This window comes from Capsella rubella, unplaced genomic scaffold (assembly GCF_000375325.1).
Source record: "Capsella rubella cultivar Monte Gargano unplaced genomic scaffold, Caprub1_0 scaffold_5, whole genome shotgun sequence".
NCBI classification, from domain to species: domain Eukaryota; kingdom Viridiplantae; phylum Streptophyta; class Magnoliopsida; order Brassicales; family Brassicaceae; genus Capsella; species Capsella rubella.
The window spans coordinates 2,971,700-2,997,234 of NW_006238919.1; the positions used below are offsets into that span (position 1 = coordinate 2,971,700).

General features: G+C 32.9%; 6 protein-coding genes and 1 pseudogene across 6 annotated transcripts; 5 read left to right on the forward strand and 2 right to left on the reverse strand.

Moving 5' to 3' along the window:
• Nucleotides 1-221: 221 nt before the first annotated feature.
• LOC17884707 (AAA-ATPase At3g28510) lies at nt 222-2,089 on the forward strand. The gene has a single exon (XM_006290794.2). The coding sequence runs from the start codon at nt 344-346 to the stop codon at nt 1,976-1,978; it is 1,635 nt and encodes a 544-aa protein (XP_006290856.1). The 5' UTR covers nt 222-343; the 3' UTR covers nt 1,979-2,089.
• A 2,053-nt stretch (nt 2,090-4,142) lies between these two features.
• On the forward strand, nt 4,143-5,859 carry LOC17887235 (AAA-ATPase At3g28510). The gene has a single exon (XM_006290848.2). The coding sequence runs from the start codon at nt 4,153-4,155 to the stop codon at nt 5,788-5,790; it is 1,638 nt and encodes a 545-aa protein (XP_006290910.2). The 5' UTR covers nt 4,143-4,152; the 3' UTR covers nt 5,791-5,859.
• A 1,174-nt stretch (nt 5,860-7,033) lies between these two features.
• Nucleotides 7,034-8,664, forward strand: LOC17885184 (annotated as a pseudogene).
• A 1,462-nt stretch (nt 8,665-10,126) lies between these two features.
• LOC17886680 (AAA-ATPase At3g28540) lies at nt 10,127-11,905 on the forward strand. The gene has a single exon (XM_023782961.1). The coding sequence runs from the start codon at nt 10,181-10,183 to the stop codon at nt 11,714-11,716; it is 1,536 nt and encodes a 511-aa protein (XP_023638729.1). The 5' UTR covers nt 10,127-10,180; the 3' UTR covers nt 11,717-11,905.
• A 394-nt stretch (nt 11,906-12,299) lies between these two features.
• LOC111830531 (extensin-2) lies at nt 12,300-14,909 on the reverse strand. The gene is given in 2 exon segments (XM_023782854.1): nt 12,300-13,082; nt 13,084-14,909. Coding segments are annotated over 2 exon segments (2,250 nt in total). The 5' UTR covers nt 14,866-14,909; the 3' UTR covers nt 12,300-12,614.
• Nucleotides 14,910-19,000: 4,091 nt separating this feature from the next.
• LOC17887549 (defensin-like protein 107) lies at nt 19,001-19,391 on the reverse strand. The gene is made up of 2 exons (XM_006292790.1): nt 19,289-19,391; nt 19,001-19,161 (listed from the first exon to the last, which is right to left on the reverse strand). The coding sequence occupies exons 1-2, from the start codon at nt 19,389-19,391 to the stop codon at nt 19,001-19,003; spliced, it is 264 nt and encodes an 87-aa protein (XP_006292852.1).
• A 2,733-nt stretch (nt 19,392-22,124) lies between these two features.
• On the forward strand, nt 22,125-23,663 carry LOC17886859 (AAA-ATPase At3g28510). The gene has a single exon (XM_006290211.2). The coding sequence runs from the start codon at nt 22,146-22,148 to the stop codon at nt 23,661-23,663; it is 1,518 nt and encodes a 505-aa protein (XP_006290273.1). The 5' UTR covers nt 22,125-22,145.
• The last annotated feature ends 1,872 nt before the right edge of the window (nt 23,664-25,535 follow it).

The following is a 25,535-nucleotide window of genomic DNA, read 5'->3' on the forward strand; positions in this document are numbered from 1 at the left end:
AAGCACTTCACGTATACTAGAGACAAAGATAGTAAACGACAAAGCCTAGCTAGCTAGTGACATTACTATTGTAATAATATACTTCAAAACTAGCTACAAAACAAAACAATTGTAAAAGTTTCCACATCATACTAATACTAAACACATATGTGATCAGTTTCTGAAACTTCATTAGAGATTTCGAGGTACCTTCCTCAAGAAACTCAAGAATATGATAAATAGAGAGTGAGTGAGAATGGAGAAATGAAACCAACACTTAGAGAAACACATACACCTCATATATATAGTTTCGTGTAATACAAACAAGAGGTTACGTGAGACACAAGCGACAAGACAAGAAGATATGCTTGAGACCGGAGCGATATGGGGATTAACAGGCACGACAGTGACGAGCTTTATGTTCTTTTGGGCGATGTACAAACAATACGTTCCTCAACATTTCCGAGTCTACGTGGAGAAGTACTTCCACAAGATGATTGGATGGATCTCTTATTACGTTGACATCAAATTCACTGAGTATACAGAAGAAGGTCTCAAGAGAAGCCAAGCCTACGACTCCATACGAAACTACTTAGCCTCAAAGTCAACGGCTCTTGCGAGGAAATTAAAGGCCAACGAGACGAAAAATAGCAAATCTTTGGTCTTTAGTATGGATGATCATGAGGAAATTGAAGATGAGTTTGAAGGTGTTAAGGTGAAGTGGTATTCTAATGTGAAAGTGAGTCAACCTCAACATAGTTATGGTCGAAGCATCTCAGACGAGAGAAGATACTTTACGCTTACTTTCCATAGGAGACACCGAGGTATGATCATCGAGACTTATCTTGATCATGTTTTGAGAGAAGGCAAAGATATTGGGCTGAAGAAGAGAGAGAGGAAGCTTTACACTAATAACTCGAGTCGAGAATGGTATCCTTGGAGTGCAGGAAAGTGGAGTAACGTTCCTTTTCATCACCCGGCTACGTTTGAAACTTTGGCTATGGATCCTGTCAAGAAAGAAGGGATCAAGAAAGACTTGATCAAGTTTAGCAAAGGGAAAGATTATTACAATAAGGTTGGGAAGCCATGGAAGCGAGGTTATCTCTTGTTTGGCCCGCCCGGGACAGGGAAATCTACGATGATAGCTGCTATAGCGAATTTCTTGGACTATGATGTTTATGATCTTGAGCTGACGACTGTGAAGGATAACTCAGAGCTGAAGAAGTTGTTGCTGGATACAACAGGTAAGTCTATCATTGTGATTGAAGATATTGATTGCTCTCTTGAACTTACGGGGCAGCGAAAGAAGAAAAAAGACGATGATGAAGAAGATGATGAAGAGAAGAAGAAGAAGAAGGAAGAAGAGAAGAAACCAAACGTGGAAGAAAAGCAAAGCAAGGTTACTTTGTCAGGGTTACTAAACTCTATTGATGGGTTATGGTCAGCTTGTAGTGGTGAGAAGATAATAGTGTTCACAACTAATTTTGTGGATAAGCTTGATCCAGCATTGATACGTAGAGGAAGAATGGACAACCATATTGAGATGTCTTATTGCAAGTTTGAAGCATTTAAGGTTTTGGCTAAGAACTACTTAGAGATTGAAACACATGATTTGTATGAAGAAATCGAGAGGAAACTCGAAGAAACCGATATGTCTCCAGCGGATGTTGCTGAGACTTTGATGCCCAAATCTGATGAAGAAGATGCAGATATTTGCATCAAGCGCTTGGTAAAGACTTTGGAGGAAGAGAAGGACAAAGCAAAGAAGTTGGCTGAGGAAGAAGAGAAGGAGAAAGCAGAGAAGGAAGTGAAAAAGAAGAAGAAAGCAGAGGAAGCAGAGAAGAAGAAGAAAGAAGAGGAAGAAGAGAAGGAGAAGAAAGCAGAGAAGGAAGCAGAGGAGAAGAAGAAGACAGAGGAAGAAGAGAAGAATGAGAAAGTGAAAGGCAAGGAGCAAAACGGTGACGTTTCTAAGACAAATGGTTGCAACTGTCTAAAATGATATGAACAAAAAAAAGTGAGGCCTTGATGAATTTAGTTCATTGTGTAAGATTGAATACTTTGGCAAGGTATTTCTAAATAAAATTTAAATGCAAAAGTAAGTTAAGTATAATTGATCCCTTATTAGAAACTAGATTTAGACCCGCACATACGTGCGGGATATATTTGTGAATATAATTATTTGATATAATCTTTATAACTCATATTTATAACGATTTGGTTTCATCAAATTTCGGAATATTTGTAATAATAATGGTTTCATCATAATATTTGGATTGATACGAAGACAGATCCATATATTAAACTAATGTAATCAATTATATTTTTAGCAAGCTATTAAACTTTGAAATCGAATAAATGTCAAAAATATCAATTCATTCGATTTTAGGTGAATTGGGTAATGTTTAAAATATGTTTCCTTTGAAAACATAATATGTTTCAAATATGTTTCCTTTGATTGATTTCACTTAATAAGCATCCAAACTATAAAATATGTTTACAAATACACAATTTCTAATTTAATAGGCCTCATTTTATGGTAACGGATTTATTATGATTTCCATGAATTTGAGTTAGTTATTAGTTTTGATTTTCTTATATACATTTTAAAGCATATTTAATTCAATTGAAAATATATTTTGCTGTCTTCAAGATATTTGAAAATTTTAATATATAATTTAATAATGCTTAAACTTAAAATATTTTAATTGAGTTTAAATATTTCTAATATTTTCAACTTTACATGTAGTTTAAATATTTATAATATTTTAAAACCTTTTAAAAGAGTAAATATTAATAATACCTAAACTTCTATAGAATTTAGATATTTATAGTATTATAATCTTTCCTTGGACCTAATTTATTTTAAACGTTTATTTACCTAATTTAATCTGTTTACATATACACAATTTAAAATACTATACATATCAATTTATTTTAAAAGTTTCCAATTTTTTGAAATTAAAATGTTTTGAATTGTATTAGTTTAAATTAGGTAAAATAAATGTTTAAAACATTATATAATCTTTAAAAAAATTCGAATTTAATAGGCCACATTTTATGGTAACAAATTTATTATGATTTCCATGAATATTGGTTAGTTATTAGTTTGATTTTTTATTTATTTTAAAGCATATTTTTTCATTTGAAAATCTGTCATTAATTTTGTTTGGCTATAGGTTTAGGATTACATTTTATTTCATTTTTTCTATTTAATCTGTTTGGATACACCTTTAAAAAATGCTCCCCTTTTAATAGTATAGATTTGTGAAAAATTGCAAAATGAATTACTATTTTTTTTTTGTCATAAGAAAAAGAATTACTATCATATTAGTGAATTAGTCCTAAATTCATTATCAAATTGCCACAAGTAATTTGCTCTTATCATCTCTAAAATTTACTTTAATACATTTTAATCGTCATTTTGTTGGTAATCTCATTTCACCATTTGCAAGTCTAGGTTAAGAAATAAAACATCGTTGAAATCTTTTTTTTTTGTTATTTTAGAGAATTGTTCAAATATATTGGATTACCATATACTTTTATTTGTTAGCGAACTCAAAAGCTTTTTTCATCATTCATTTCTAGAAAGATAACATAATTTTACTATGCATGTAGAGTCATTCATTTTTAATATGTTTAATATCAATCGTTATTGATTTTCTAAATAAAGTTAGATATTTAATCAACTGCAAATAAAATTTATGTTGTTCACCATTTTAAATAATTAAGTTGATGTTTTTCTTAGAGATATTTCCCATATCAATTTACTACAGTTGATAATTAATTAGGTTAGAAGGAAAAAATAGTATAATGACTTTATTAAGAAATATATATTTTTAAATATATATATATTGACTCTTAAGTGGCTGGCTCCTCGCATAATCCCAAGAACAAATATTTAAACACTTCACCTAATCCTAGAGACTAAATTTCGTAAACGACAAACTTAGTCACATTATATATCCTAAAAGTAATTTAAAAACTAGTTAAGAAACAAAATAATCGCAAAAATTCCACACTATATTAATATTAAACATACATATGATAAGTAATTAAGTTTCCCTAAATTAATCAGAGCTTTCGTGGTATCTTCTTTGGAAACTCAAAAGGTATGATAAATAGAGAGTGAGTGGCAATGGAGAAATGAAAAACCAAACAAGAGAACACACTTTAATGTCCTTAAGATCAACACACAAAAAGTTTCGTGGAACACAAGGAACTAGTTCCGTGGGACAGAAGCAACACAAGAAGATGCTTCAGACAGGAGTAATATGGGGTTTAACTGGCACGACCATGACGAGCTTTATGTTCTTCTGGGCGATGTACAAACAATTCGTCCCACCTCATCTCCGAGCCTACGTGGAGAGATACTTCTACAAGATGATAAGATGGATCTCTCCTAACGTTCACATCAAATTCACTGAGTACACAGATGAAGGTCTCAAGAGAAGCCAAGCCTATAACACTATACGAAACTACTTGTCCTCGAAATCAACGGCTCTTGCGAAGAGATTAAAGGCCAACGAATCGAAAAACAGCAAATCTTTGGTGCTTAGTATGGATGATCACCAGGAAATTGAAGATGAGTTTGAAGGTGTGAAGGTGAAGTGGTATTCAAATGTGAAAGTGACTCAAACTCAGTCTAACTATGGTCGAAGCATCTCGGACGAGAGAAGGTATTTTACGCTTACTTTCCATAGGCAACATAGAGGGATGGTCATTGAGACTTATCTTGATCATGTTTTGAGAGAAGGGAAAGCTATTGGGTTGAAGAACAGAGAGAGGAAGCTTTATACTAATAACTCGAGTCAAGATTGGTACTCTTGGAGAACTGCAAAGTGGAGTAATGTTCCTTTTCATCACCCGGCTACGTTTGAGACTTTGGCTATGGATCCTTTAAAGAAAGAAGGGATTAAGAAGGATCTGATAAAGTTTAGTAAAGGAGAAGAGTACTATAGGAAGGTTGGAAAGCCATGGAAGCGCGGTTATCTCTTGTTTGGACCGCCCGGGACAGGGAAATCGACGATGATAGCTGCAATAGCAAACTTCTTGGACTACGATGTGTATGATCTTGAGCTAACGACTGTGAAAGATAACTCAGAGCTGAAGAAGCTGTTGCTGGATACAAGTGGTAAGTCTGTCATTGTTATTGAAGATATCGATTGCTCGCTTGAACTTACCGGGCAGAGAAAGAAGAAAAAGGAGGAAGACGATGAAGAGGAAAAGAAAGAAGATGAGAAGAAGTCGAAGCGAGAAAAAGATGAGAAGCTGAGTAAAGTTACTCTATCAGGGTTATTAAACTCCATTGATGGGTTATGGTCAGCTTGTAGTAGTGAGAAGATCATAGTGTTCACAACTAATTTTGTGGATAAGCTTGATCCGGCATTGATACGTAGAGGAAGAATGGACAACCATGTTGAGATGTCTTATTGCAAGTTTGAAGCATTTAAGGTTTTGGCCAAGAACTACTTAGAGATTGAAACTCATGATTTGTTTGAAGAGATCGAAAGAAAGCTCGAAGAAACCGATATGTCTCCAGCGGATGTAGCTGAGACTTTGATGCCTAAATCTGATGAAGAAGATGCAGATCTTTGTATCAAGCGCTTGGTCAAAACTTTGGAGGAAGAGAAGGAAAAAGCAAAGAAGTTGGCTGAGGAAGAAGAGAAGAAGAAAACAGAGAAAGAAGCGAGAAATAAGAAGAAAGCAGAGGAAGAAACAGAGAAGAAGAAAACAGAGGAAGAAGAGAAGAAGAAAAAAATAGAGAGTGAGGAGAAGAAGGTGAAGGGGGCAGAAGCAAATGGTATCAACTAAAACTATTTTAGCAAAAAATAGTTATAGCTAGAATTATTGTGTGTTAAAGTTTATATAGTTTGGTATTGCAGAATAAATTTTAAGTTGGGATTTAATCCTTGAAATCTATATTTCAAATTTATAAAATATTTATGTTTATTAAAAAAATGAATTCATTTTCTTTCTCTCACTCAATGTATCACTAATCTATATATAGGTCATAAACAACAACAACAAGAGCCATTAAACGTATTATAGCATGCAACAAATCGTTCTTGTTGTTGAGTTTATGCGTTGACACATCACATTGCTCTTCCTCGAATTTTTTGTTTACACATAAGTTATTGGGAGGTTGAGTTTATTTTAAGATTTTCAAAAAAACCTGTAGATTCTAAACCAATGTTTATCGAGATTTTTAGAGTTTAGTATAGATTATACATATGATAGATTTTACAAATATTTATAATAAGTGCGGTATTTTGGAAGTTGTTTTTAATGACCAAATAAATAAATAAAATTCCCAATAACACTAGAATTAGAAAATCAATAAATACTCATTTTTTGTAAAAACAAATCATTTGAAATATAATTACAAAATACATATACCAATAACAAAAAACTTTAGTAAAAATCTAAGAATTCATAAACCAATAACAATATAATTTAAACTCAAAAAATTTTTTCTCCCAATAACTCCCCTTAAAAGATGGAATCAAATTATCTTTGATTAATATAAAATTTAATTTCAAATTGTGAAATTTCGAAAAAAAATTAACAATAAAAATATACCAATATAAATTAATAGTTATTAAATTTACACATTACACTATAAAATAATAAATATAAATTTATACTGATATTTAGTGTAAAATAATAAATATTAACTTATAGATCTCAACATTAATAAAATATCCATTACCAAACAAAAAAACATTAATAAAATATCAAAATCTCAATATAACAATATCACTATAAGTTAATAAAATACTGTATCAAGATCTCAACATTATTAATTTATAGAGGTTTTACATTAGCATTAGGATATCTATTAATTTGTAGGATGTCTACAACACACGTACTAAAACAATGAACTTTGATGAGTAGTAGTTTTCCAAATTTTTATTTTCTTTTGGAAAACTTCTCAAAACTAAGAAAGCAAAGAAAAAAAAAAGGGAAACCCTAGACAAACAAAAAAAAGATATATAAAGAGTATTTGTGTTTGTTTCTTTGGCTAAAGAATTCGACAAAACACAATTACACAAAGATGCTCGAGACCGGAACAATATGGGGTTTAACAAGTACGACGATGGCAAGTCTTATGTTCTTCTGGTCAATGTACAGACAGTTTGTGCCATACCAAATCCATGGTTTCTTGGAGAAGTATTTTTACAAGATGATCGGTTTGGTCTCATACACTGTCGACATAAAATTCACTGAATACACAGTCACAGACGATAGAGGTATCTTCAAGAAAAGCCAAGCCTACGATGCTATACGAAACTACTTATCCTCGAAATCAACTGCTCGTGCCAAGAGGTTAAAGGCCAATGAATCAAGAAACAGCAAATCTTTGGTGTTTAGTTTGGATGATCACGAGGAAGTTGAAGATGTGTTCCAAGGTGTGAAGATGAAGTGGTCTTCAAGCGTGAATACGTCTCAAAGTAACCGTAGAAGCGGATCTGAGGAAGGAAGGTACTTGACTTTGAGCTTTCACAATCGTTATAGAGAGATGATCACAACAAGTTATCTTGATCATGTTATGAGAGTAGGGAAAGAGATTGGATTAGAGAAGAGAGAGAGGAAGCTTTACACTAACAATTCAAATTCATATTGTTCTTCGGTTGACGGTAGATGGAAGAGTGTTCCTTTTAACCATCCTGCAACTTTTGAGACTTTGGCTATGGATCCTGAAAAGAAAAGATTAAGAAAGATTTGATTAATTTTACTAAAGGGAAAGATTATTACAAGAAGGTTGGTAAGTCATGGAAGAGAGGTTATCTCTTGTATGGACCGCCCGGGACAGGGAAATCGACAATGATATCTGCGATGGCGAATTTCTTGGAGTATGATGTGTATGATCTTGAGTTAACGGCAGTGAGAGATAATTCAGATTTGAAGAGAATCTTGTTGGACACAACAGAGAAGTCTATTGTCTTGATTGAAGATATTGATTGTACTATTGATTTTGCGGGGCAGAGAAGGTCGAAAAATGAGGAAGATGACGAAGAAGACTTTGAAGATGATGAGTTTGAGAAGAGGTTAAAAAAAGAAAGAGATGGGACAATGTGTCGGGTGACTTTGTCAGGGCTATTAAACGCCATTGATGGGTTATGGTCATCTTGTAGTGGAGAGAAGATCATAGTGTTCACAACGAACTTTGTTGATAATCTTGATCCAGCATTGATACGTAGAGGAAGAATGGACAATCATATTGAGATGTCTTATTGCAAGTTTGAAGCGTTTAAGTTTTTGGCCAAGAACTACTTGGGGATTGAGTCACATGACTTGTATGGAGAAGTCAAGAGGTTGTTGGAGGAAGTTGACATGTCTCCGGCTGATGTTGCTGAGAATTTGATGCCAAAATCTGATGAAGAAGATGCTGATATTTGCCTTGAGGGTTTGATTAAGTCTTTGGAGGAAGAGAAAGTGAAAGCGAAGATGTTGGCCGAGGAAGAACAGAAGAAGAAGGCAGAGAGAGATGAGAGGAGGAAGAAGAAGAAGAAAGCTGCGGAAGAAAGGAAGAAGAAGAAGAAGCAAGCAGAGGATGATGACTTAGAATTTGAACATTTTTAAAATGAAACTTCTACATAGCAATTTTTATCTAATAAGATTTTCTCTACCTACCTCATCGATTTCTATATGATTTTCTAACTTGCATGATACTTCTCATGCATGTAAACAAATACGTACAAAGAAGCTTGAGGCCGGAGCAATATGGGGTTTCACATGCACTTTGATATTTTGACCGTGTGAAGTTTATTTTACATAAAAATCTTGTTTATATTATATGCACCCCTCGGATATATGAAATCAAATTTAAGGAAATCTTAAAAATTGAGATAGAGAGTTCTAAATCTTGAACCGAATCCATAGACGCAAACCATCTTCCAACAAGGTTGAACCCGGTTCCTTTGAGAGTTAATATCCGGTTCCAATGTGACTCAATTCATCGGCACTTACTATACATTCCCTTTATTACAAGCATCCAAGTGGAAAAGAAAACAAAAACAAGCTCTATGACTATGATAAGTTCTCTGTTTTATGGTCAAGAAATCAATTTTATTAGATTGTAACTCTTTCGGGAAAGAAAACAAAAACGTAATCGATCGCTTCATCTTGTTCTCGTAGCTTCATTGCTTAGACCATATGCATTGGTGTCTCTAAAAAATTGTCCTTAACAATACTAATTTTAATTTTTTATTATTATTTTTAGATTAAAAAAAACAAAAATTCAAAAGAAAAAGCAACCAATCGCGAACCGCCACGTGTTAGTGAGACCCGCGAATAGTGAAGAAACAAACTAAAAAGACATCGCGTTTTAAGGAACATCCTCCACTTTTTTTTTTTTGTTGATTTATATTTTGAAATTATATGATGGGGAACGGCTCAAAGAGCTGCTAATACACATGCTCTTAGTTGAATAGATGTACCAAAAATTTGGTTTAACTATCTTTTATGATTCCATGTTTTTTTTCTTTACCATAGAACCATTTGTATAAGTTTCAATATTTGATTGTAATTAAAACTATTTTCATTATCAATAAAATATTCACAATTTAGCAAAAACAAAAACCCAATTATTAAAAAATAAATTATTGTAGATCGCAGTTTTCTCTTATTTCATTTTCTTTCTTTCTTTTTTTTTGGAAAATGTAAAATATATGTATGTTTTTTTCAGAAAGAAATGAGTAAATGGAAAGAAAACAAAAGTTTTTCCACAAAGAAAAAAAAAGTTTGTGTAGACTTTAATCAAAGATGGATCCAAAAAAAATGATTCAAGTGTGGTTAGAAAAGAAATGAAAACTCATACACGTCAATATAATTGCTAAAAGCTTAGAATCATTTTGGTGTTCACACTTCACGTGAAAATAATATCAGTACGAACCAGAAATTTCATCATAATATATATATTACTAAAACACCAATACAACCTTTGTGGCATTTCATGACACATTCGAAAGTTGTAACAAAAGTAGGATAGATAGAAAATGAGTGGTTACAATATTTTTCTTTCCTGATTTTTTTCTAACAATAATGACTTTAAGTTTCTCACACACAAGTCACACGTTCACATGAGCAAAGCCTACGTATAAGATCTACTTCTCTACACCTAACCACTAAAGACTTTTAAAGATTCCTATAGTGAAAGCACAACTCAAAGTCACCAAGAGAATTAAACAAACACACAAAGATGCTTGAGGCCGGTTCAATATGGGGTTTCACCGGCACGACCATGGCGAGTCTTATGTTCTTCTGGTCAATGTACAGACAGTTTGTGCCGTACCAAATCAGAGACTACTTGGAGAAATGTTTTTACAAGATGATTGGTTTGGTCTCAAACTCTGTTCACATCAGATTTACTGAATATACAGAAGATAAAGGTCTCAAGAAAAGCCAAGCTTATGACTCCATCCGCAACTACTTGTCCTCGAAATCGACCGCTCGTGCACAAAGGTTAAAGGCCAATGAATCCAAAAACAGCAAGTCGTTGGTGCTTAGTTTGGATGATCATGAAGCAGTTGAAGATGTGTTCCAAGGTGTGAAGGTGGTATGGTCTTTGAGTGTGAGGAAGAGTGATAATGAATCTAATTCGACCGAGAAAAGGTACTTGACTCTAAGTTTCCACAACCGGGATAGAGATATGATCACAACGACTTATCTTGATCATGTTATGAGAGTAGGGAAAGAGATTGGGTTAAAGAACAGAGAGAGGAAGCTTTACACTAATAATTCAAGTCAAGATTATTCCTCTTGGAGGGAAGGAAGATGGAGCAACGTTCCTTTTGAACATCCTGCTACGTTCGAGACTTTGGCTATGGATCTTGAAAAGAAAGATGAGATCAAGAAGGATTTGATAAAGTTTACTAAAGGGAAAGATTACTATATGAAGGTTGGGAAGCCATGGAAACGAGGTTATCTCTTGTTTGGACCGCCCGGGACAGGGAAATCTACGATGATAGCTGCAATAGCGAACTTCTTGGAGTATGATGTATATGATCTTGAGCTCACTACGGTGAAGGATAACTCGGAGTTGAAGAAGCTAATGTTGGACACAAAAGGGAAGTCTATTGTTGTGATTGAAGATATCGATTGTTCGCTTGATCTTACGGGCCAAAGAAAGAAGAAGAAGGAGGAAGATGAGGATGAAGAAGATGAAGAAAAGAAGAAGGAAGCTGAGAAGTTGTTGAAGAGAGAAAGAAGTGAGAGGGAGAGTAAGGTTACTTTGTCAGGTTTATTAAACGCCATTGATGGGTTATGGTCAGCTTGTAGTGGAGAGAAGATCATAGTGTTTACAACCAACTTTGTTGATAATCTTGATCCAGCATTGATACGTAGAGGAAGAATGGACAACCACATTGAGATGTCTTATTGTAGATTTGAAGCATTCAAGGTTTTGGCTAAGAACTACTTGGAGATTGAGTCACATAACTTGTATGGAGAAATTGAGCGGTTGTTGGAGGAAACCGACATGTCTCCAGCTGATGTCGCTGAGAATTTGATGCCAAAATCTGATGAAGACGATGCATATGTTTGTCTTAAGCGTTTGGTTAAGTCTTTGGAGGAGGAGAAGGAGAAAGCCAAGAAGTTGGCCGAGGAAGAAAAGAAGAAGAAGGCAGAGAGAGATGAGAGGAGGAAGAAGAAGAAAAAAACAGAGGAAGAACAAAAGAAAAATAAGGAAATAGAGGAAACTGGCTATGTTGCTCAAGATAGTGTTAAGAAAGATTGAAGCATAGTTCATGAGTCTTTAATTTAGGTTGTGTTTTGAACGTTTAGTATGGTGTTGTCAACTAAGTTTAAAAGGAAACTAAATAAATTTCTATGTGTAATCTATATCTTTAGCCAAAACCAAATCAGCTCGTAATGTTCCAATGATCTCTACACTCTTTGCGGCTTAACAGTACACTATGTGCATACTATAAAGATATATGTTAGCTATATTGCACTTGTGACATATAAAAGTGTGTAGCATTTTAGAATTCGATAACCTAACCATATCATATGCTAACATTTATGTGAGAATTGAACTTCTTGCATGAAAATGAAATCCTGAAGAACGAAAAATAAGATTTTGGACACCAACAATTCATCACTTTGTTTTTCCAAGTATTAATATAAAAAGGACACTCTGTATTAATTGTTATAATTTTTATGATTACACATTTTAATTGATGTGTTACTCGTAATAGTTTTTCTTTAGAGTATTCTTTATATATTATCTATACCAGATTTAGGTGATTAGGAAAACAAAACATCCTTGAGTTAAATACTTAAGGATTTTAAACGTTAAAAACATAATAAAATAAAAATAATACATGTAATTTAGGTATGCAGTCCATATACAAGACTCGTGTTTAAGGATTGCCTTCAAGCGTACGGACTATAAAGTTCAAATTTTTAGAGGACTTCATATAGATTGCAAGCAACCATTATACAAATCAAAGAAAACAGATGAAACCAAGTGAAGGTTTCATTACAAAATATAAAAATCAGTACCAAGAAAATTAAAAATTATAGGATACAAGTAGCAACAAGAACAAAAGAAAGTATTACATCAACTGAAACTCAGTAGCTTATTTAAGAATCCACATTTTCTGTTTCAAGAAATAGGAAGGTGGGGGTGAAGCTTAGTACTCAACTTTTGGAGAAGGTGAGTATGACGGTGGGGGTGGGGAACTGTAAACATATGGTGGTGGAGGAGACTTGTAGTCTACCTTAGGAGATGGAGAGTATGATGGTGGTGGTGGGGAGCTGTAAACATATGGTGGTGGAGGAGACTTGTAATCTACCTTAGGGGATGGAGAGTAGTATGGTGGTGGTGGAGAGCTGTAAACATAGGGTGGTGGAGGAGACTTGTAGTCTACTTTAGGGGCTGGCGAGTAGTATGGTGGTGGTGGAGAACTGTAAACATACGGTGGTGGGGGAGACTTGTAGTCAACCTTAGGGGCGGGAGAGTAATATGGTGGTGGTGGAGAGCTGTAGACGTATGGTGCTGGAGGAGACTTGTAGTCTACCTTAGGGGCTGGCGAGTAGTATGGTGGTGGTGGAGAACTGTAAACATACGGTGGTGGGGGAGACTTGTAGTCAACCTTAGGGGCTCGTAGAGTAATATGGTGGTGGTGGAGAGCTGTAGACGTATGGTGGAGGAGGAGACTTGTATACAACCTTAGGGGATGGAGAATAGTACGGTGGTGGTGGGGAACTGTAAACATATGGTGGTGGAGGAGACTTGTAGTCTACCTTTGGGGATGGAGAGTAGTATGGTGGTGGTGGAGAGCTGTAGACGTATGGTGGAGGAGGAGACTTGTATACAACCTTAGGGGATGGAGAGTAGTACGGTGGTGGTGGGGAACTGTAAACATATGGTGGTGGAGGAGACTTGTAGTCTACCTTAGGGGATGGAGAGTAGTATGGTGGTGGTGGAGAACTATAGACATATGGAGGAGGAGGAGACTTGTATACAACCTTAGGGGATGGAGAATAGTATGGTGGTGGTGGAGAGCTGTAAACATACGGTGGTGGAGGAGACTTGTAGTGAACCTTAGGTGTTGGAGAGTAATATGGTGGTGGTGGAGAACTGTAAACATATGGTGGTGGAGGAGACTTGTATACAACCTTAGGAGATGGAGAGTAATATGGTGGTGGTGGAGAGTTATAGACGTATGGGGGAGGAGAAGACTTGTATACGACCTTTGGAGATGGGGAATAACATGGAGGAGGTGGTGGACACACACATACATGTGGGTGTGGTGGAGATTTGTAGTGTACTTTAGGAGAAGGTGAGTAGTATGGAGGTGGTGGAGAACTGTAAACATATGGTGGTGGAGGAGATTTGTAGTGTACTTTAGGTGAAGGTGAATAATATGGTGGTGGTGGAGAACTGTACACATATGGTGGTGGAGGAGACTTGTAGGCTACCTTAGGGGATGGAGAATAGTATGGCGGTGGTGGGGAACTGTAAACATATGGTGGTGGAGGAGACTTGTAATCCACCTTAGGCGATGGAGAGTAGTACGCTGGTGGTGGGGAACTGTAAACATATGGGGGAGGAGGAGATTTGTACACAACCTTAGGGGATGGAGAGTAGTATGGTGGTGGTGGGGAGCTGTAAACATATGGGGGTGGAGGGGACTTGTAGTATACTTTAGGAGCTGGAGAGTAGTATGGTGGTGGTGGAGAACTGTAGACATATGGTGGAGGAGGAGACTTGTAGTCAACCTTTGGGGACGGAGAGTAGTACGGTGGTGGTGGGGAACTGTAGACGTACGGTGGTGGAGGAGATTTGTAGTCGACCTTTGGAGCTGGAGAGTAGTATGGTGGTGGTGGGGAACTGTAGACATACGGTGGTGGAGGAGATTTGTAGTCAACCTTAGGGGCTGGAGAGTAGTATGGTGGTGGTGGAGAACTGTAAACATATGGTGGTGGAGGAGACTTGTAGTCAACCTTAGGGGCTGGAGAGTAGTACGGTGGTGGTGGGGAGCTGTAGACATATGGTGTAGGGGGAGATTTGTAGTCTACTTTTGGTGATGGAGAGTAGTATGGTGGTGGTGGAGAACTGTAAACATATGGTGGTGGAGGAGACTTGTAGTCAACCTTTGGGGAAGGAGAGTAATATGGTGGTGGTGGAGAACTGTAAGCCGGTGGTGGAGGAGATTTATAGTCAACCTCAGGCGATGGAGTGACAGACGGAAGTGGTGGTAGAGAAACATATGGTGTTGGGGGTGATTTATATTCTACTTTAGGAGATGGTGCAGAATATGGCGGTGGTGGAGAACTGTACGTGTATGGCTCATATGCAGCAACCATTGTTGCCATGATGATAACTCCTAGAGCGGAAATGAGATGGGCAGAAGGTCCCATCTTATAAGAAGATCTCATCTTGATTTAGCTTTTCTCCACCAACGCTTAACTACGTTGGTAAGTGTTTCTTGTTTTGGTTTGTATTGTTAAGTATGGGTGCATGGGTTTATATAGCAAAAGCTTTTCTCTAAGTACAGCTACACATTCCCTGGTGTCATGGATCGTGTAAGCATGTCTGTGTGAGACGTGCAAGAACGTTTAGAGAACGTTACAAGCCACTTCCAATTTTATATTTAGCAATTATCAACATTGATGTACCATGTTGATATACCATTTTGGTCAACTAACTAGTTTAATATCAATTTTTTGAACTAAAATGTTTTGTCAATGATAAGTTTGTTTGTCCATGGAAGAATTAAAACCCCAACGTGTTTGCCACTCTCTTTAAGAATGAGGCAATGAGGCAATGTGGTTGTGCTCTGATAGCTCTAGGAACCTTATTGATGTTATCATTTGTGCTGGCTTTGTCGTTCTGTCCATTGTCAAATAATTATTGGTGACTAAACAAAGTCATTCCAATGATTAACTTAACCATTATTGAAAAATATTATAACTGCAAGTATATGTGTTTAAAATTTAAACATGATATGAATGGTAAAAGTCAACTTTGATGTACATTGGATAATTCATAAATTAAAAAATGTATTTGTTTGTTAGACTTGAAAAGTCAATACAAAAAAAAAAGAAAGAAAAAGGAATACAAACTCAATAGCAAAAGAAATAATGAGCTGAAGTAAATTATTAACAGAGAAATAAGGAATAAAAAAATAAAGAAAAAGGAATAAAACTCAATTTCATAACAACTTATTAACAAAAATGAAAACATTAATGAGAAATAGCGAAATATAATAACATAACACTAAGAACAAGCGTTGACAAAAAAAAAAAAAAACACTAAAAACAAGCTTTATGAACAAATTCACACTACACAAATTTTTTATAATAGCATTAATTGACATAACTACAATACTTTATATTAGTTTTTAGAATATTTTAAGGTTTGGATTTACTATTTTGCATTTAAAGTATAGTATTTAAGGGGTTACGTTTAGTCTTTAGTTTTTTGGATTTAAAAATATATGAGAAAACTTTGAATTTTGCTAAATTTCCTTTTTTAACATTGAATTTTGTTATTCTTTTGTTATGTTATTACTTATTAGTATTATAAATTTTAAGAATACGTTTTCTAACATTTTAACATTGTTAGGAGTTAGGACATGAGTATATATTAGAACATGTATTTAAATTTTTTATTGAGATTGGTATTCTAAATAACCGTAAAAGAAAAAAAAACTTATAAATTTGGTAGAACATGATGAGTTTGTAAAATACATAATATATATTAAGTAGCACATGCAGAATGTATAAAATATCAATTATAAATTTTAGAAAGTGTATTCTAAACTTCATAAATAAATTTGTATCAGTAAATTGTCCACATGTATTGTTCGTCATTTTGTACAATTTGTTGTTATTTTCTTTGAAAAAATTGTTTATATCTAATGCAAGAGTAGTTGGCATTTCTTTGATAATGTTTTAACCATCTATGAATATTATATTAATTTTATGAAAAGAAAATCACCAAATATACTTCAACTTCTTTTTGGAAGAAAAACATGAACATTTTTGCTACACAAATAATACTTCATTTTTAATTTTTTGTCCGCTAATTTTGATTTTTTGAAATATTTCCGATTTCAAACACATGCTATACCACTTTTAACAAGACTAACCAAATTGATTAGTGTTGTAAGGTTTTAAACGCCAAAAATACACCAACTAAATTTTCTTGTACAAGATAAATACATTACACATATTTTTTTGGCTTCCCAAATAATCCTTGCACTACAAAAAGATAATTATTTAATACACAAAATAATAATATTCTATTAATTAACCATTTTTATCGTAATCATCCCTCACACCTCTCAGGCATGTCTTTTATCCGACATACCTCCTATAAATCTCCGTTTTTTCTCTTATTATCTATCGTCATAAAAATTTTTCAATCCTTGAACTTACATAACACACTACAAAATCATGCCTTCCTCCTCCATCTTTGTCTACTACTTCCACTTTTCTTTCCCATCAAATTAAATTATATATGAAAACATACATTATTTAGCAATATATATTTTCCAGATTTTAACAATTAACACAAGAATTCAAATTTTGACCAATGAAATGATATGATATTCTAAAACCAAAATCAAACCACATTTTTCAAAATTTAACAATATGTATATTTTGAGATCATATAGGTATATATTTTCAAAAATATTTTTTAAAGGAATAACTAGAGTGAAATAGAATTTCTAAATTATAATCACCATATGTGAAAAAACTATGCAAAACTCACCGGTCGTTTTCGTTTATCTAATAACTAGGAAATGTTTAATAGTTCATGTATTATTGGAAGAGTCAAAAAGATAAGTTTATTTTTCTTCTATAAATAGTTTAGCTCAGATTTTTTTTCGCTTCATTTAAAACATAACAATATTTTCAATTATGTTTTAGCTTGAAACATTTCTAATAGGGCCATATTGAGTACTAATCGACAAATAATTGAAAATACGAGGTATTATTCAGGATAAAAAAAATGTATTTTACAAAAAAATAAAAGAAAATTTGTCGTATTTTGTAAAAACTTTCCAATTTTATAACCCAAAACTTCATATATTAAACTAAAAACTATATTATATTTAACCCGAATTATTTGTTGTCTATATAGGCCTAGCCCACAATTTTTTCACGCAGTCCAACACTTTTCTTTGATGTGTTATCTATATGGGCCTATGTGTTACCCTCCTCGCTCATCTCTGCCGTGATCTTCAACCAGTGTAATCTATTTATATTAATAAAAGGGACAATTTGAGGCATTTGAGAGTGTCCACCTCGGCAGAAAGAAATTCATCTAGAGAATGCCATGTCAGCAAATAATTAAACCAAAAAATGTATATTAAAAATGCTTTATCTTTTTTTTGTTCCCTAAAAGAAATTTAGAACAATTGATCAATTTATTAAAGGCTTCAGTTTAATCCAATATTTTTAAACCGAACCAGACTACCTTTTAGGTCACCGGGTTATTGGACTTACCGGATTCGACCACGGGTCAATTAATTAAAATTTATCGATGATTTTATATAAATTATACAGTTTTGTAAATATAAAAATAAAAATAATCATATCAAATTTAACAAAATATAAAAACTAACAGTAATAGTAAAGAGATAAAAAAAAACTATATCCATATAAAACCAAAAGAACACTAATAAAACATCATAAATTCATAACAACTAATTTTAAGTGTGTTTGTGTACCGTTTAATAAGTAAAAAAGTATAACTTCCAAAACAAACTAAATTTTTTTATATTTTACTTCCAAAATCAAATAATTTTTTAACCATAACCCGACCGGATCAACCGGTTCACCGGGTCAATGGTTAATGGTGAGTTTTTGTGGAGGAAAAAAATATATAAAAATACTCTAAACCAGCGTAGCGATTAAGCGTACTTTGATTGAAGCAAACAAGACACATAGAGATCACATATATAAAACATCAAGATATGGATCAGATTTAACTAAAACAAATTATTATCTCAAAGAAACATAACGGAGAAAAAAATAGAAAATAGTTACAGAAATCTCGAATGCTACTATGTAATTGTGTTTTTACAAAGTATTAGGGAAGAAAACCTAAAATACTAGGTAAAAAAAGACAAACGCAATTAACAAACATAATAAGGATAGTAAATAATTTTAAAAACTAACAAAAAATTATAACCAAATATTCATGCGTCAAAAACCAATAAAAAAAAACACAGTAAAAAATAGACTGGGCGTAGCCCGGATTGTCCCTAGTTGTATCCAATACATCAAAAATGTTACCAGTCGGAGCCTATAACATAATAGAGATTTCCTTAATTATTTCCTTAAAATATTTCATTTCGATAAATTTCAGTCTAATTGTATGTTTTGTTCTAATTAGAGAAGCTATTGCTCAAATTTAATCAACTAAATTTCGATTTAGTAAAGTTAATTTATTTTATCTTCGATTTTTATCTATATTCAAAACATTTAAAAATAATTAATGATGTTATTTGTTGAAGCAAATAACAAGACATTCTATTTAATTAAATGATATTGTAATTTGTCAGAAAATCTGACAACAACAAGCAACAGGCTTGAAAAAACAGTGACCATAAGCATAACCAAGATCTATACAATAACGACGACATTTTGCATCTCCAGTATTACATAAGTAGTCTTCTGTATCGTCGAAGCATTGTCTATCCTGCTGCTTTATTCCATAACCTATTGTATTTTTATTAATTAAAAAACAATTAATTAACTCAATGTATATATTTTCAATGAAAACATAATAAAATTTTGTTCACAATTAAAATAAAATGAGAATATAAAAATAAACCAAAATACATACCAGCAGGGCTACGAGCAGAAGTTGTCATACGACAATTAACATAAGATACGATGAGGATGACAGTGAAAACAAATGAAATTAAACTTTTCGTGGTGATAGCCATTTTTTTTCTTATAGTCTCTTAACTTTATTCTTCTTCTTTGTTTGGACTAATGATTATATATATACACACTAAAGAAGATCAAGGATGTATCTATTCCATTAATTACTTGCCCATGTGTGATAGTCAAAATCTCAGTGATTAATATTGACTGATTTGTTTTTGGTAGAAGGATTAATATTGATTGATATTATTAAGAATTCGTCTCTATATTGTAGTTATTATAGAGATATATATAGGATCATATTAGTTGTGGCAAGTAATTAAGATATATGATCTTGTTATAACATAAAATAGGCATCTTTTTGTACCTAATTAGTAATTGCGTTTGAACGTAACTGGTGAGATAGTATATAGTTAATTATATGATTTGTTTGAGAAACATGTTATTTAAATCCCGAACTTATAAATTTTGGCAATTTTAATCCTCGACTTCTACTGTGACTATAAAAATCATAGACTTCTCGTTGAAGTTATTTTTAAATCAAATCCTCTAGCAGAAGAGTTAACAACTGTTTAGGATCGTTGATTAATCTCTTTTAAGTCGAAAAATGAGAATCACAAGGACAAACGACGTCGTGCTGCCTTAAACGATATGCCTAAATCCCCAAATCGACGTCGTTTGTCCTTGTGATTCTCATTTTTCGACTTAACAAAGATCGATTAACGATCCTAAACGGTTGTTAACTCCTCTGTTAGAGAATTTGATTTGACGACATGCTCAATCTGACTCAATCAACAGAAAATAGTGATTTAAAAATAACGTCAACGAGAAGTCTATGATTTTAATGGCCACAGTGGAAGTCGAGGATTAAAATGGCCAAAATTTGTAAGTTCGGGATTTAAATAACATTTTCCCCGATTTGTTTTACCCATGTTTAGTTAATTTTTTAAAATCTATATAATGAGAAAGCTACTTAATTTTTCTTATTACGCTTTTCATATGTTTTCTCCCTCTTTGTATATTAATATGTGAATCCACTATCAATACTCCCTCTATTTCATTATAAGTGATGTTTAAGGTTTTGGCACACTAAATAATAAAACATATAATTTACCTCTTTTCCATAAAAACATCATTAACTAATATGAATTCAACCAATAAGAAAATATGATGTAAAATATAATTGGTCAAAAAATATTAAATACATTAAATTTTTGCATAGAAAATTGAAAACATCACTTATACTGAAACAAAAAAAATTGGCTAAAACATCACTTATAATGAAACAGAGAAAGTATTAAACTAGGTTAGGATATGAAGATTGTTAAAAAAATTAGGTGCCAAGTATATGAACAATTAGATTATGAGGCTTGAGGCTTGAGAAACCAGATCAATAAGAAGAGGAAGATATTGGTGAATGGTGATGGGGAGGAAGAAAAGTTGTCATGTTCATAGTGCTCCTTCCGACGATGAAACTATGTTTTCTCACGATCATCATAAACCCAAGAGGATCTACCAACTCTGGCCTGGTAACAATGTAAGCCTTTTTTTCTTTCTTTCTCACTATAATGAACCATTTGTGTTATTTTTGCGTTTGACAAACAAAAGGGTTTTTGTAATATCCTGACACAACATACAGGGGCGGATCTAGAAAATTTGTTCAATGGGGGCAAAAATATATTAAAAAAACTATCAAATACTAAATTATAAAAGACATAAAATTGTCATGTAAAAACTTTAAAACATCTTACAAAACCACTCAGACGCTCATTTAACAATTGAAACCTTTTTACCACATTTTCATTTGTGACAGATTCAAATAATTAAAAACAAAAAAACATGTTATTAATTAAAAATTTAGAAAATTTTGAATTTATAGACTTATATTTTAAAATTTATTAATTTTAAATTTTTGAATTATGTAACAAACTTCCATAAAAGCTTAACCATAGAATAAACACATAAACAATTATCACTGCAAAAACTAATATAGTCATGTATAACATAAAAACCTATATAAAGTTTTCCAGGAAACATAGTTATAAACTTAACTGATTAAATAAAATTAACTGACTAAAAAATAATGCTTATATAATAGAAACGATTGTAAAAAAAGCAGGAAAATAAACTTACAAATTGATAATTGTTGATTTGTTGTCACACAAATAAACCAAATGACTAAAGAAGAAGAAAATAACAAAAAATTAGATTTAGATTAGTAAGTCTTTAATTTATATTAATATATATTTTTTTAGGACATGAATTAATGGGCTTTTCAAGAAAAAAGATGAAAAGTAGGTTTTTTTGGTGGGGACAGATTTTATTTTCTAATAATATTTAATAATTTTTTAATAATTTTTTTTTTTTTTTGCTGGTGGCAGATGCCCCCACCATCTTGGCTGTGGGTCCGTCCCTGACAACATATCATGTTATGTTATGAAGAGATTTGATACTAATTAAACCCTTAATGTCTGAACCACCTTGATGACTTGTCCTCTTTCTTTGTTTTATGGTCAGAAATTTTACTGCGGAGGGAGACTAGTTGTATAAATAAGGGTTTGTTTGAATTTTATTTAAAAATGCAAGATTTAAATATGCTTATTTGAGTATTCAAATATTATATATCTACTCAAAAGATTCAGTTTAAATGCTTTCTCGTGGTTACATACAATTAATGGTAAGAAAAATTACCAATTAATAAGAATGCATGCGGACATTATTTTTATAAAAGTGATCATGCATGCTTACGTATACTTAAACAAGAAAAAGGTAAGCAAATAGTTTCCGTGGGAAGCAAACAAAAACATTTGACAATGATTCCAGCGACGACCGGAGCAATGTGGGGATTCGCCGGCACAACAATGGCGAGCCTTATGTTCTTTTGGTCAATGTTCAGACAGTTTGTGCCAAATGAACTCCAAGCTTACATCGAGAAGTTCATCTACAAGATGATGGGATGGGTCTCGATCAAGTTTAGTGACCATACCGGTGAAGGTCTCCAGAGAAGCAAAGCCTATGACTCGATACGTCATTACCTATCGGCAAACTCAATGGCTCGTGCTCAGAAGTTAAAAGCCAACGAGTCTAGAAACATGAGATCTTTGGTGCTTAGTATGGACGATCACGAGGAGGTTCAAGATGTGTTTGAAGGTGTGAAAGTGAAGTGGTACTCGAGCGTGGAAAAGAGCGGTACTAAGACTAAAATGAGGGAGAGAAGATACTTTACGCTAAGTTTCCATAGGCGGCATAGAGGGATGATTGTAGATAGATATATGGAGCATGTTTTGAGAGAAGGTAAAGTGATAGGGTTGAGGAATAGAGAGAGGAAGCTTTACACTAATAACTCGAGTGGAGATTGGTCTTATTACGTGGAAGGGAGGTGGGGAAATGTTCCTTTTCATCATCCAGCCACGTTCGAGACTCTAGCTATGGATCCTGTGAAGAAAGAAGAGATCAAGAAGGATTTGATAAAGTTTAGTAAAGGGAAAGATTATTACAAGAAGGTTGGGAAGCCGTGGAAGAGAGGTTATCTCTTGTTTGGACCGCCCGGGACAGGGAAATCGACAATGATATCGGCAATGGCGAATTTCTTGGAGTATGATGTGTATGATCTTGAGCTGACAACAGTTAAGGATAACTCAGAGTTGAAAAGGTTGTTGTTGGATACGACAGGGAAGTGTATCATTGTGATTGAAGATATTGATTGCTCTCTTGCTTTCACGGGGCAGAGGAGGAAGACAAAGGAGGAAGAAGACGACGATGATGATGATGATGAGAAGAAGAATAAGAAGAAAAAGGAAGCTGAGGAGGAGAAGAAGAAAGATGAGAACAAGAGTAAAGTGACATTGTCAGGGTTATTAAATGGTATAGATGGGTTATGGTCAGCTTGTAGTGAAGAGAAGATTATTGTCTTTACGACTAATTTTGTGGATAAGCTTGATCCGGCATTGATACGTAGAGGAAGAATGGACAACCACATTGAGATGTCTTATTGCAAGTTTGAAGGGTTCAAGGTTTTGGCTAAGAACTACTTGGAGATTGAGTCACATGACTTGTATGGAGAAATCAAGAGATTGCTAGAGGAAACTGATATGTCTCCAGCTTATGTTGCCGAGACATTGATGCCAAAATCTGATGAAGAAGATGCTGATATTTGCATCAAACGTTTGGTCAAGACTTTAGAGGAAGAGAAGGAGAAAGCTAGGAAGTTGGCTGAGGAAGAAGAGAAGAAGAAAGTGGAGAAGGAATCGAAAAAGAAGAAGAAGGCAGAAGAAGCTGAGAAGAAAGACAAGAAGATAGAGGGAGAAGTGAAGGAGAAGGAAGAAAAATAAGAGAAATAGACACTGAAAAACTAAGTGAATGATCAAACTTTGATATAATGTAAGTCATGAAATCATTCTAGAAATAATATTTCTTGGTTTAAATTGTGTTTGGTGAATGAGTATTTCAATTATTAAGAGTAACCTTACAAGTTACAACACGTTTTAATCATATTAATTAAGTAATTAGTATGGCTTTCCTTAACCCTTTTGGAGTATATAAACCTACTCAACATAATTGATGAATTTTGAGTATTTGTAGGATCGATATGATCTGACTTTGAAGAAAAGACTAAGATCATCTATGCACGCAGCAACGAATTGGTAACTTGAAATCGATTTCTTGAAGACTCTTTGTCACACTTTTGATGAGGTTTGATCAGCACTTATGTGTAAATTTGAGGTAAAACACATAATAAACATTAAGTGAATTTACACATAAGTGTTGACCAAGAATTCGAAATGATCAAGTCGCATCAAAAGTGTGACAAATCTTATCAGCATACTCTTATGAGAACAACATTAAGAACTAAAATTATTAAAACGAAATTCAAAAACATAATACTATATAAGTTAGGGTGTATTGGAATTTTAGTACATTTTAAAAAACATAATTGGAAAGATAGTACATACACTATTCAAAATTAGGAAAGTAGTCGTATGACCTACATTATGAGATAGAGATTATGTGAAATAGAGATAAAGAAGAAGGGGGAAAATGACAAAAGTGTATTTTTTTTTTTGTTCTCCCGATTTTTTTTTTCCTTTTTTTTTAATTATTTTTTTAAATATTTTGTTTATTATCATCACCCCAAATTTTTAATAATTGAAATATTAGGGATTATAACTTTGGTTTTTAAAACTTTTTTGATACATAAAAATCCATGTTTTTTTCTCTTTAATTTGATATGCATTTTGCTAAATTAATTTTAAATAAATTTCATATTTATATATTTATTTGTACAATTTAGTATGTGTACAGACGTATTTGTACAGTTTAGTATATGTACAAACGTATATGTACAGACGTATTTGTACAATTTAGTATGTGTACAGACGTATTTGTACAATTTATTATGTGTACAGACGTATTTGTACAGTTTAATATATGAACAAACGTATATGTACATCTGATTAACTGTACAGATGTATACGTACAGTTTATTGATTGTACGGAAATATAAAAATTTATACATTTTTATTCATATAGCTAGAAAAAGTGTACATAAATATGAATATTTATGTACAATTGTACACTTATAAGTTGTACATATAATATTATGTAGTATTTTTATTATTGTACATAAATATATTTTTGTATAACTGTACAGAAAATATGATGTACAAATTATATTATATAATTATTCTAATGGCATATTCGTAAATAAGCTGTTTTCAGATTCCTTAAAAGTCATTGAAATAGTATCAAATAGTGAAAACGTACTACTTTCCTAATTATAAATAGTATATGTATTAGTTTTATAATTATGTTTTTAAGATGTACTACTTTTCCAATTAATCCTATAAGTTATACTACATATTTTTATAGTTATATACTACAAAAATATATTTATTTATTTTTTCTTTATTTCAATAGAGATTTTCTTTACAAACATAATTTATAATCCCTACTATAGTAAAAGAGAAGTACAAAAGGGATTCGGGTCGGGTTTTTCAAAAAATTCCGGGTTAAATTTTCAATCGGATACTTGCCAAATTTTTTGTTAAATATTTTTCAAATATTTCAATAATATACACCAGATTCCTATCATTTAGGAAACTATATTAATGCTAAATAAAAAATATGTCTTATAAGGAAAATTTGTTTATGAATATAAAGATCTCAATCTTTTAAAAATATTCTAATTATTATATTAATTTCTT